Consider the following 12922-nt stretch of genomic DNA (forward strand, 5'->3'; position numbering starts at 1 on the left):
ATTGTCTCCGGCCCAGATGAACCTCTTCCTTATTTTGTCTAGTTCTTCCAGGACTTCGCATGTTGGTTTTAATACAGTTAGCAGATATAAAGGTTGCGCAGAAAGCACAGCTTTGGCGAGGCAGACTCGGCCTGCTTGTGTGATGTTGCGATTTTGCCACCCAGAGGGTTTCTTTGCTGCTTTGTCTATTAGGGGTTGGAAGTCCACTTTCCTTAGGCGCCTTATCACAAGCGGTAGCCCGAGGTATTTGAATGGGAAGCCGGTGCGAGTGATTGGCCATTCGGATAGGATTTCGTCGAGGTCTACGTTACTGCAGCTAATGGGAGCCATTGTTGTCTTTTGTAGATTTGTTTGGAGTCCTGTGGCCTCTCCGAATAAATGTAGGAGTTTTGTGACATTCGTGACATCTTCCTTTGTTGGCTTTACGAAGATAGTCGCGTCATCGGCGTACATAGAGATGTTAGTGCGCGGCGTGCGTCCGCCCAGTTTTTGAAGTAATCCCATTTCTGTCGCCGTGTGTATTAGTTGGTACAGTGGATCTATCTCCAGGATGAAAAAGAAGGGGGAGAGGGGGTCTCCTTGCCGTAGTCCTCGCCCATGCACAATTGCGTCTGATGGAATTCCGTTTATTAAGACTTTGGAGGTTGATGTGACTAGTAATGCTGTGATCCAGTTACGCCATCTTGCAGAAAAACCTCTATGTTGCAATAGTTCAAGCAGGTAGTCCCAGCGGACAGAATCGAAAGCCTTTCTCCTATTGTTTTTTGTTACGCCATTCTTTTTTGTTTGAAGCGAAATTGTTTGTTGCCGACGTTTTATATGGCACCACACCCTGATTTTCTTTCTCCTATTCTTTTTTTTTGCGAGAAGGGATAACATCATATTAAAGTAATCGAAAATGCTATAAGCTGTGCGTCCGGACGTGAGTCCCCTCGTCGAACGGCTACGTGGTTCAGTCTGGTTCAAGCGTTCTCTTCCACCAAATACTTCCAGACATGGTTTCACGGAAGTCTCCCCTGCCTTATCCACCCACCCCTATCCCTTCACCCACCGCTCCTTTCACCCAACAAATCTCTCTCTCCTTCATCTTTCTGTCTAAAGCTCTGCTCCGCCAGGAAGTGGGCTTGGCCGCCAGGGAGCTGCTCCGCTGGGAAGGCCGGGTGTGGGCCGCCGCTCCCCCAAGGCTAGGGGCGAGCCGCGCCGGCCGACGGAGGAGCTACCGCATCAGGGGACGGCCCCGACGCTGCCGACCCCTTCCTCGTCCGCCACGCTTTGTCGCTGCCCACCCCGACCACGGCGGCCTCCCCGTCATCGTCGGCGGTCGTGCCCACCCAGACCGTCGCCCCTTCTCCTACCCCGCCTCGGCCTCCGCCACCGCAGCCTCCCAGACCGCCACCTCTTCTCCTACCCCGCCTCAGCCTCCTCCTCCACAACCGCTCAGGCCGCCACTCGAGTGTTGGGGGCTAGGGGCAAGCCGCACCAGCCACTGGAGGAGCTGCTCCGCGGGTAAGGGCGCCGTCCACCCGCTGTCATCCTCCTCATCCATCGTTTCCTAACACTGGATTCCACTATGCAGTGCTCCTCTCGTCAGGTTTTGCTGCATGTTGCAAGTGTATATTCCATGTGTTTCAGATGTTTCAAATGAATATTGCAAGTGTTTTATATGGATGTTGCAAAAGTAGATCCAGATGTTGCATATGTTCCATGTGTTTCAGATGTATGTGGCAAAAGTAGATCCAGATGTTGCAGTGGCTATACACGTATGGGCAAACGTTTGTTCCAAATGTTTTATCTATTTTTCATACGTATATTGCAAGTGTTTTATCTATGTGTTGCATATGTTTCACACATATGTTACAAGCGTTTCATCAGGATGTCGCATATATTTTGCAACGGCTTTTCAAGTTTTTCCCGGCATTTGCAAGTTTTTGCAAGTGTTCCAAACGTATGGTTGTATTTCAACTGCTTCGGACCTATGTTACAAGTGCTTCATCTGGATGTTGCAAAAAGTAGATCTGGTGTTGCACATGTCGCAATGGGACCCACGTGTTGCAGCTACTGGGCCGCTGTTGAGTGGGCCCACACGGTCCCACACGCATGTGCATAGGAAGAGGACGAGGGGGTAGGGGAGGCGAGCGGCCCAGGTGGGGTCGGGCGGCGCGTACCCCATGTGGGCACGTGAAACGAAGGCATACATGAATTTTTCCTGGGTTCATCTGATGGCTACTCTTCACCCAAGCGAAGGGCTGCGCATGCGTCCGACATTTAGCGCCCGGATCGGATGTCCAGCGCTAGCAGCTCCGTAAAGTAAAACAGATACAAGTACAAGTGCTTCCCTTTTAGCGAAATGGCCCTACGCAATTCAAAAATTACAACGAAGCCCCTCTTCTTCTTCCTTGGTTCTCTCATCCTGTGGATCTCCTCGACCTGCATCGCTGCGCACCAGAGCAGACCACCACCATCGTCACCTCGCACCCAGACCAAGAAGCCGACACCCAACAGAGCTCGGTAGAAGAACATCGGCCGTCAAGCTTTTGCATCTAGCATCCCATCCTCTCCACCTCCTGTGTGATCCAGAGCACAACCCCTACACATGTGAAGAGAACACCGGCAAACCAAAACCCGATCCGCCCTGCAGGCAATCTACATCGGGCCACCATGGAACAATGGAGCAACCCAATCAGAAAACATATCCGCCGTCAACAAAGAACTCGCCGACCCGGAAAGGAAGGCTACCCAAAAGGAAGCACAACAGCCCCATCCCATCAAAGGAACAGAGCACAAACCTCCTCCTTGACTCTCCACCCGAATTGGTGCCGTCGTCGCCACTGTCACCGGAGAAGAGAAGAGGAAACAAAATCCACCCGAAAGAAGCGTCTGAGATTATGCCGGAACCGCTACCATCGCCTTCGCTTCCGCCGGGGAACCCAAAGCCACAAGACATCGCCGCCGGCGACATTTGCGGAAACCCTAGCCTACTAGAAAACAACCTAAAAACTAGTAGCTATACTACGTCGGTCGCCGATCCGCCCGTTCCCCACCCACTCCGGCGCCAGGAGGGTCGCTGGATGGAAGGGGATTAGTTGGATCGACGCTAAAAGCATCGCCGCCCTCCTGCCGCCTTTGGAGGTGTTTGGATCTTTAGTCCGGACTAAAATTCATGTCACATCAAATATTAGAAGGCTAATTAGAGGGACTAAGCATGAGCTAATTACAAAACTAATTACACAGATGGGGGCTAATTCGCGAGATGAATCTATTAAGCCTAATTAATCCATCATTAGCACATATTTAGTGTAGCATCATATTGTCAAATCATGAACTAATTGGGCTTAATAGATTCATCTCGCAAATTAACCTCCATCTGTGCAATTGGTTTTGTAATTAGTCTATATTTAATACTCCTAATTAGTATCTCAACATTCGACGTGATATGAATTTTAGAAGCTCCTAAAGAACCAAACATCCCCAAAGTTTCTCAGTGACCGTGGAAATGGAACGGGAAGGTGCGAGAGCCGGTAGCTTTTCTTTCTCTTTTTTCTCGAGAACACCAAACTAGCTTCTCGTAGTTTTGCCACCACGTGTATAAAATATGAATATAAAATTACACCAAACCATCACACCAAATTAAACTGCCGTGGTTGGATACCCGGACTAAACTTTAGATCCTGTTTGGCATGACTTTAGAGTTGAACTTTAGCAACTTTAGCAAAAATTCCAGCCGAACACCCCAGCTCCAAAACTTCATGGAGCTGCCAACTCCATGGAGCTGTAGTGCAAATGGAGGTGGACTACTGGAGCACCACTTTTGCTGCTCCAAAACCACCTTTTTTGAACCTCCTTGTGGAGTTGGTGGGTAATTACCCACCAATGCCACTAGTTAAAAAAACGATTTGCTTCTATTCCTCCCGAGACAACCCTGCGCCGCGACTCCCCTCCCCGCCGCCGCTGCTTCTCGCCTGGCGCGCGCCTCCACCGCGCCAGCGCCGCCCATCGCCTCGCCTCCTGCGCAACCCCTCCCTCACGGCGCCGGCCGCCGTGGCCCCTCCCTCCCCGTTGGGCATGCCGCCATGGCCTCCAATCTACGGGCTCCCAGCACCGCGCGCTCCTCCTCCGTAGGAACCCGCCAGTCGTGAAGCGCGCCGCCACCAGGAGCCTGCGCTGGCTATGCACCACCGCGGGAGCCTGCGCCGGCTATGCGCTGCCGCTGGGTGTTCCGCCGGCCATGCGGGGGAGCACCACCGCGCGGGGCCGCCGGTCATCCGAAGGCGCCTGTCCTACCAATGGCGGCAGCTCTGCAGCCACGATGGGGGCGGCTCCTCCTTTTCCTCGGGCTGTTGCTCCACGCCTTGGCGCGCAGGGCCATCAACGCAGCGGCGCCGTTTCGGGCGAGGGACGTGCTGCAAGCTCTTTGCTAGAGGCAGGCAAGCAGCCACTGAAATTCCAACTCGTGGTCGTACTGAAAATAAGTCAATGGGTAAAGTCTGAAAAATTATCTGCTGCATTTGAATCCATTTTCTTGGGTACATACTTTTAGCTTGCGCGGTTCTGTGAAAATATTGCATGTCCTCAACAAGTTGCTTGGCTACCTGAGGAAGAAGAGGAGGGGAATAAGAGGATGACAGGTGGGATCATGAGTTGGGGCAAGAATGACAATTCACCTTCAAACTTCTCAAGCTGGGGACACCTTCCCAGCCAAACACCTCCACCAGACAACTCCAACTTCACCCAGAGCTGGCTCCGCCTGGAGTTTTGGAGCGGAGCAACTCCACCCAAAGTTGGAGCCATGCCAAACAGGACCTTAGTCCATGTCACATCGGATGTTTGCAGACTAATTAGGAGTATTAAATATAGTCTAATGATAAAACTAATTGCATAAATGAGAGCTAATTCCTGATGCGAATCTATTAAGCCTAATTAGTTCATGATTAGCCCATGTGATGCTACAGTAAACATATGCTAATTATGGATTAATTAGGCTTAATAGATTCGTTTCGCGCACATGGGCTGATAATTGACTAATTATGCTTAATAGATTCGTCTGGCGAATTAGCCCTAGTTTATATAATTAGTTCACGTCTAGTCCTTCTAATTAGTATTAAACATCCGATGTGACTCGAATCCAGGATCCAAACACCCCCCTCGATCAAAAAAAACACGAATCGATTGAACTGCAGCTCAAGAGAATTCAGACTAGGGACCAGATAGGATGATTCGGACTTCAGACGTTACGGCCTGATTTGGTTTCTCCTACTTATTTTTAGCACCCATCACATCAAATGTTTAGATACTAATTAGAAGTATTAAACATAGACTATTTACAAAAACCCATTACATAAGTGGAGGCTAAACGGCGAGACGAATCTATTAAGCCTAATTAGTCCATGATTTGACAATGTGTTGCTACAGTAAATATTTGCTAATGATGGACTAATTAGGCTTAATATTTGTCTCGCCGGTTAGCCTCCACTTATGTAATGGGTTTTGTAAATAGTCTACGTTTAATACTTCTAATTAGTATCTAAATATTCGATGTGACACGTGCTAAAAATAAGCAAAGGAGCGATCACCCCAAGTTGCGTGATGTCGTCATGAGCGCTCGCGATGAACCGAGCGTGACGTGCGAGCGCGATTGCTGCCGTGAGTCCGTGACCCGTCATCTACTCCACCACCGCCCTCCACACTCCAGGCTCCACCATTCAGCTCTCAGGCGAGGGAAAAAGATTGCCCCGCCCCCGAATGAATTAGGTTCGGCGAATCTGATCTTCCGGCGGGAGCGTTCACACGAGAGACGGGGACGCGGACGCGGACGTCCAGAAGCAGAGCGTCTGTTCCGAGTTCCAACAGGTAGCAGCTGGAGACGCGGTGCTGATTCTACTCCAATCATGCTAGTGCGGCATAGATTCTACTCTGATCATGCGAGTGCGTGTCCAAAACCTTGCATGGTGTCATCTGACGCACCCCAACTGTGCACGCTCTGTTTTCCTGTGGATTCCCTTTCATTCGATACTCGTGATTCAGCACCGACGCCAGTGGAGTACTGTATAACAAAAGTTTTATGCAGATTGTCTGCCCATTTGTTCATGACAACAGTAAGGCTGTAAGCTGGCTTCAACTCCATCAAAAGCTCCAACTCTAACTCCTTTGATGAAACTTTTTTGATGGAGTTGAAGCTATTTTGAAATACATTTGGTAAAACGACTTCTCCTGTATTTCATGAATGCATGGAAATATCAAATATCCAATATACCCATGACTATGTTCTATTACATGTTACAGATGAATTTTATATTTTCTCTCAATTTCATATGAAATGAAAATATTAAAAATAAGTGCAATTACAGATTAACCATTTTTTTCTTTTCCTTTTATCCTTTTTCCTCATTTTTTCTCCCTTCCGTTTTCCCTTCTTTCTTCTCTCTTCTTTTCTCTCATTTTCCCTCCTTATCCATTCTTTCCTTATCCTTTCTCCATCATTATTTAGCATAAACTTTTAAAATTAGGATGGAAAATCACCTCACAGAATTAGTAGAAACTACTTTTTCCAGCTCCCAATCTCTTAGATCATTTTAGAGAATCACTTCACAGAATCAGCAGAGAATCATTTCTATTTGAAAAACTATTTAATAAAACTTTTAGATTCGATGAAGAATCAGCTACGGAAGCTCCGCCAGCCGCACATGAAACGCGCGTCCACTGAAAAGCAACTGAAAACTGCGCAAAGCCACTCCCAGTGACCCAGTCCGGCAGTCCCAGTGCACCGTTGAGTCCGAGTCCCGACGCCAGCCGGTGACCTGGGCGGCACCGGCATCCGAGTCAAACGCCGTGCGCAAGTGTGATGAATGAGCCCACCCGGCCACCCCACTTCCCGGGCCCCACCATGCCATTACCACTCCCGAGGCTCAGCCGCCGCGGGCCCAACTCCCTGTTCCACTCCTATCCACCAACGGGCGGGATGCGTCCAACCGACACCGTCCAGGAGGGCCCACAGGGGGCATCTGCTAGACCCACGGTGGGGCCGGGGCGGCAGGTCGTGTTGTGCGCGGCTCGCAGGCGTCCGTCCCGCGTGACGCACGCCGCTGGCGACGCCAACCCGCCGCGGTCCAATCGCGCGCGCAGCCGGGCTCGCTCGAATCCGCGGCGGGGCTTGTCCGAGTGACGGGAGCGCGGGCATCTTTCGCAGCCGTCCGATCCGGATTCGACGGCGACCGTCTGCCCTGGGGTTGGGGTCTTGGGGAGGCCGGCTCATTGGATGTTGAATATACGGCGCTGATTGGACGGGGTCCACAGGGTCAGCGGCTGAGGCGCGCCCGATGGATATCCGAAGGGCCTGTTTGGCAACCAAGTGTTAAAATTTAACACCTGTCACATCGGATGTTTGGATGCTAATTAGGAGTATTAAATATAGGCTAATTACAAAACTAATTGCACAGATGAAGTGTAATTCACGAGACGAATCTATTAAGCCTAATTAGTCCATGATTTGACAATGTGGTGCTACAGTAACCAATTGCTAATGATGGATTAATTAGGCTTAATAGATTCGTCTCGCGGATTAGCACAGGGTTCTGCAATTAGTTTTATAATTAGCTCATATTTAGTTCTCCTAATTAGCATCCGAACATCCGATGTGACACTGTTAAAGTTTAACACCTCGTATCCAAACACCCCCGAAGTGTTGGCCTGTTGGGCAGTAAATAAATGGGCGGTTTCACAGCTACACCCCTCGGAAAGTGATTGATGCGTGCGGTTGTCAATTAGGCGATTTTTTTGTCCGTACCCTCCAATAGTTCAAAATTGAATATGTGCATGCTTGTGAATCTGTTCGGCAGTGATTTTTTAGGCTGCGATGCAGCTGCAGCGGCTATGGTCAGAAGCATAACTACAGTAAAAATGCAGTCAAGCAGCTAAATAAGATTGGAAAGGAATGTTTAAGTCTGTAGGCTGTAGCTTGCAGCCGTTCAGCTTGGCACGCAGCAGTAGCTGCAGCCCTAGCCATCCAAAAAAAATAGAAGCGAACGTGTACCCATGTTCATCCTAATTATAATTATCGATTTAGATTTTGTTAAAGTTATTACATATCCTCCACCGCGGACCGGCATGACGCTAAACCCGAGGTTTGATTTTACGTTTTCCGTGAGTAGAAGAACAACCTCCACTAGTCATCCAAGTTATTGCTTGGTTCTCTCTATCGATGTACTACATGCTAATATGTTATTGTTTATGCACAAATCTCTATGTTACTCTCCAATTTTCCTAGTCTAACTGTTAGGTGACTAGGGTGAGGTTAACCTCACGCAGTTTGCCCCCCTTTGCCCAGGGGCAGATCTAAGATCAAAGATTGTGGAACTCATCTTTTCCTTCTTCTTCCTCCCTCCTCTCTTTCCCTTCTTCTTCTTTCTCCTCCTCTTCTTCTCCTCTTCACCTATGGCTAAAATTTGTTGGGGGTTTCCATGAAATCCATGAGGTAGGGGGCTGGAGCCCCCCAACCCCCACGTTGGATTCACCCCCTGCTTGTGCCGTAGCTTTTACACTCATCCATCCTATGCTAAGTTCCATCGTTACCTAATAGATATGTAATCATGACATCCTTCATGTCATTAAATATTAAGCAAAAGACAGGTCTATCCATTATTAGGAACATAATAAATGCTAATTTTCATGAATGCCTTGAACCATCATTGGTGAAATGGTGAATCCATAGCCAACGGCATGTTCTTTTCATTATGAGATTCTTCGTTGCAACGCACGTATGTTTTGCTATTGGGATGTGAATGAGTTTATATTTGAACCATAGATAGGCCATTTTAAGTGGACTGCAGCTGATGGGGCATATGATAAACCCCACTTGTATATCTATTTCTTTGTATTTTCAAAAGAAATCCACTTAATATCATCCTGCAGCATAGACTTAGCGCAATTAATTTGAGAGCAATTCCATAGTCATCTATGAGTGTGCAATATAAATTTTCCTTGGGGTACATTCTACCTTCTAATGATAACTATATTGAAACTTGAGACCTTCCAAAGACATGGACGCTGGACCATCATGAATAAAACGTTGAAAAATTGTTGTTTTTCTTCGAAAGAAATGAAGAATTGTTGTTGCACCTACCAGTCTACCATTACCCAACAAGAAATGGGCGCAATAATGCAAATACCCGAGGACCTGAGGAGGAAACGCACCCACGTTTCCGCCACCAATAAAGCCACCAACTAAAAACAGCGAGCCAGCTCTGCTTCCTTCCGATTCAGCATTTCTGTGCCACCTGTTTCCGCCTTCCGCTGCTGGGGTTTTAGACAAAATCACTCTTCCCATTTCTCGCGTCCCCAGACCACGAGACCACGACCACGAGCAAGGCTACCCACTCCCTCCCCCCCTCGATCCGCTGATTTGTTTCACCCATCTTCCTGCCTCCACGGATCTGCTCGTCCTGGAAGGGGAGGAGGACGCTGGAGGCGTCTTGGCGGCGAGGATTTGCGAGCTGTTGTGGTAGTGGGACATGAGGATTTGCGAATTGGGAGACGGTGATGGGGGGCTGGCGGGTCAGCAGGAGCAGCAGGAGGAGGAGGTTGGGGCGAGCGGTGGCGGAGAGGTCGTAAGGCTGAAGGCGAAGCGCGCGCTAGTCGGTGCCGGCGCGAGGGTGCTGTTCTACCCGACGCTGCTCTACAACGTCCTGCGCAACCGCTTCGAGGCGGATTTCCGGTGGTGGGATCGCGTCGACCAGGTAGTCCTTTCGTTCTGCGCGGATTGTGTGGTAATTTCGGATGCTATTATAGGCTCCTGCTTTAATTTGCTTGCGAGTGGTGTGTGCTTATTGACGTGTTCCTGCGAGTTCAGTACCGTAGTGTTGGATTTGTCATGCTCAGGTAGTTGGGTGCTTTTTTTTTATCTTTTTTTCTCTGAAATTATATCATCTGTTTTTGGCATTTGGTTTCATGCTTTGCTCATGGTAGCACTATATCTACTCGGGGATTTGCCCTTGCTTTGTTAAACTCATGTGTGCTTAAGAATGACTTTTACTCAGCATTAGGGAAATCTAGCGCCTTATTCTCCTATCTTGGGACCAGTGGTTTCCCGTGCTTACTTGTGTCAGATGTTCCAATCTCAACCCAGTTGTAAGAAGATTGTGGGTAGTTATCCATTAACATATATGTTAGTTTAAGCTCATCCTATAGTATTTTATTTTATTATCTTATTTGGCACCGTGGATGGATGTTCACATTCCTAGGGCCACAGAGCTCTGCTTTTTCCACTAGTAGTAGCAAAAGGAAACGTCCAGCTATGAGTACTGCGATCTGATTAGTGTTATTAGTTGTTTCATTTTTATTTCACAGAACCTAGTATTCTAAATTTCTGATAAGTGGTGCACTCTAAAATGCCGCCTGATTTTTCCAATCTCCATCCAGTTTATTTTACTTGGCGCTGTTCCATTTCCAAGTGATGTTCCGCGTTTGAAGCAACTTGGAGTTCGAGGAGTTGTGACTTTGAATGAACCTTACGAGACTCTTGTTCCGACATCTTTATACCAGGTAACTATTCCATTGTTCGCTAGTTGTGTGACTTGGTTTGTGTTTCACATTAGATAGAGTTGCCGCATTAGAATCTTGGACTCCATTATCTACTTATTTTGAGATTTGTCACTGCCCAAGTCAAAATATTTTTGTGCTGACTTTCATGAAGTGCTATTACACCTGTGCTTTGGTTGGTTCAGATTTTAGAGCACCATTAATTGAACTGTTGTGCATATGCAGTGAGTAACAATACATGTTTTCACTTACTAGGCCCATGAGATTGAGCACCTGATGATTCCAACAAGAGATTATCTGTTTGCACCTTCGGTCGAGGATATTTCTCAAGCCATAGATTTCATCCACCGTAAGTTATTGCCCTTCCCTTCCTTATCTTTATATGAAAAAACACACGAGGAAAAATTCATACTCTTCCTGAAACATAACCCCAGCATTGATCAGCTGTTATTCTTTTTTCCCCTGGTACCTGTGGTACGTTTTGTTATGTAATTTTTTTCTTCAAATCATAAGGAGAGCTAGACTCAAATTAGGGAGCAAAGCAGGTGGCAGTTAACTCTGATAAGGAAAGCGGGTTATATCTTGTGATCACTGGTCAACTAATGTTTAGTGAATTAGGTATCTATTGCCAACTAGATTCTGATGTAGTAGTTATGGCTACATAGAAGTCGCAGCTCTTATCTTTTAATACACAGTTCATTCCCCAACCTCAGGACTAAGGTTCTGTTAGATGTCGCTGTATCTGACATCATGCATGACAACATCATCATCATCAACAACAACAACAACAAAGCTGTTCAGTCCCAAGCACGTCTGCTAATGAAAATATTGGAACGAGACTAGCCAAGCAGCCATCACATAGTGTCTGTCATTCATTCAAATAATCTGGAATTGTATCCCACCAAAGTACATATACGAGTTTTTCTTGCCCAAAGTTCTTGATTTGTATGTGACAAACAACAATATATGTGCATCTAAAATTGGTAGATTAAATATTTAGTTGCCTGTTTTTCAGGGAACGCATCACAAGGTGGTACTACCTATGTTCACTGTAAAGCTGGAAGAGGACGTAGCACCACTATTGTATTGTGCTACTTGGTAGGATGAACTTCATTTGTATTTGTACTCAGTATGCATGCTCCCAATCAGTTTTCTGATGACAATCGTCTTGTTGCAGATTAAATACAGAAGCATGACCCCTGAAGCAGCTTTGGATCATGTCCGATCCATTAGGCCTAGAGTACTTTTGGCACCATCACAGTGGCAGGTATGAAGTCCTTTTTTGTGATTGCATTCTAAGTAATTAAGACAACCTACTGGTGCTAAGATGTTTCATGACAATTGACACTATTTGCAGGTTGTTAGCACATTTGGGACTCTCGTCACTGGACAACTTCCAGTACGAAGTACAAAACTAGGCAGTTTCCTAGAAGCCATTGATGCTTGCCGCACAGACACAGAATATGATGATTACCATGCGATGGAGTTTGATTACGAAGATAGCGGCTTGCCACTTTCTCAAATTATGCTACCTAGGCCAACCAGCCCCACTGGCTGTATCGATGCTGTCCTTATAACAGAGGCAGACCTTGAGGGCTATGATACTTATGTTAATACCAGGAAGGATGCCCTGGAAGTAGCCACTCGCAGGCCCATCATGAGGAGATTGTCCTGCCTCTTTGGTTCCCTGAAACTTAATAGCAGCAACTGTGAACCAGCTCAAAGCTGCTTCAGTGAGGTTCGTGCCTGCTAGGTTGCTTCTTTTTCCCAGTTTTCCATTTTGTGAATGAAGAGTGTATCTCTAGATAGGCGTTCAGCCAAATAGGATTGTAGAAGCTGCGGAGTTTCTTCTATAGCCATGGCAATGCCGCCACCGGGAAGAAAGTTGTGTGCACATCCATAGAGGTTCTAGTCCTTGAGTGTAGAGTTGTGAATGTGTCGATTATCCATGTTTTTCCTCGAAAACATGTGATTCATTTGCATCATTGTTTCCTTGGAATAAAAAGGCTATTCCAGCCAACGGGGGTGCAGTGACCCCCCAATTCGATTGATTCTTGACAAATTTGTACCATCTGTGACCTGTGAATTCATTCTGTGTACAAGAAATTGATTTCCTTTTGTGTTAGCCAAGGCTGGAGGACTTAACGTTGTCTCATTTTGCTTTCGACTTTGCTGAAGCTATGTCGTATGTACTGCGATCCTGGTTTCCTCAATTTTTGCACAGTCCGTGACTGGGATGTATTCCGTGGAATATCCAAACGACGAAGCAACCAACGGCAACGAGCATGCCAAACAACCATCTCCAGAGTAGAAAGCGTGCCAATTGAAACCCAAATACTGAAATCTCTCTCCAGACACACCGGAAGTGGAATACGTCCGAGCGTCAAGCAAT

General features: G+C 47.2%; 1 protein-coding gene across 1 annotated transcript; it reads left to right on the forward strand.

Annotated features, from left to right (window-relative positions):
- The first annotated feature begins 9225 nt into the window (after positions 1-9225).
- Positions 9226-12660, forward strand: LOC101781911 (putative dual specificity protein phosphatase DSP8). Its single transcript, XM_004969833.2, has 6 exons — positions 9226-9728; positions 10411-10533; positions 10786-10879; positions 11546-11628; positions 11708-11797; positions 11888-12660. The coding sequence occupies exons 1-6, from the start codon at positions 9504-9506 to the stop codon at positions 12281-12283; spliced, it is 1011 nt and encodes a 336-aa protein (XP_004969890.1). The 5' UTR covers positions 9226-9503; the 3' UTR covers positions 12284-12660.
- Positions 12661-12922: the final 262 nt, after the last annotated feature.

This window comes from Setaria italica, chromosome V, assembly GCF_000263155.2.
Source record: "Setaria italica strain Yugu1 chromosome V, Setaria_italica_v2.0, whole genome shotgun sequence".
NCBI lineage: Eukaryota > Viridiplantae > Streptophyta > Magnoliopsida > Poales > Poaceae > Setaria > Setaria italica.

Excerpts from the sequence above, each read along its gene's own strand:
- LOC101781911 (XM_004969833.2), top strand. The coding sequence starts at position 9,504 with ATGAGGATTTGCGAATTGGGAGACGGTGATGGGGGGCTGGCGGGTCAG. Across the intron at positions 9,729-10,410 it reads GGTGGGATCGCGTCGACCAG|TTTATTTTACTTGGCGCTGT; the intron begins GTAGTCCTTTCG and ends ATCTCCATCCAG. Across the intron at positions 10,880-11,545 it reads AGCCATAGATTTCATCCACC|GGAACGCATCACAAGGTGGT; the intron begins GTAAGTTATTGC and ends CCTGTTTTTCAG.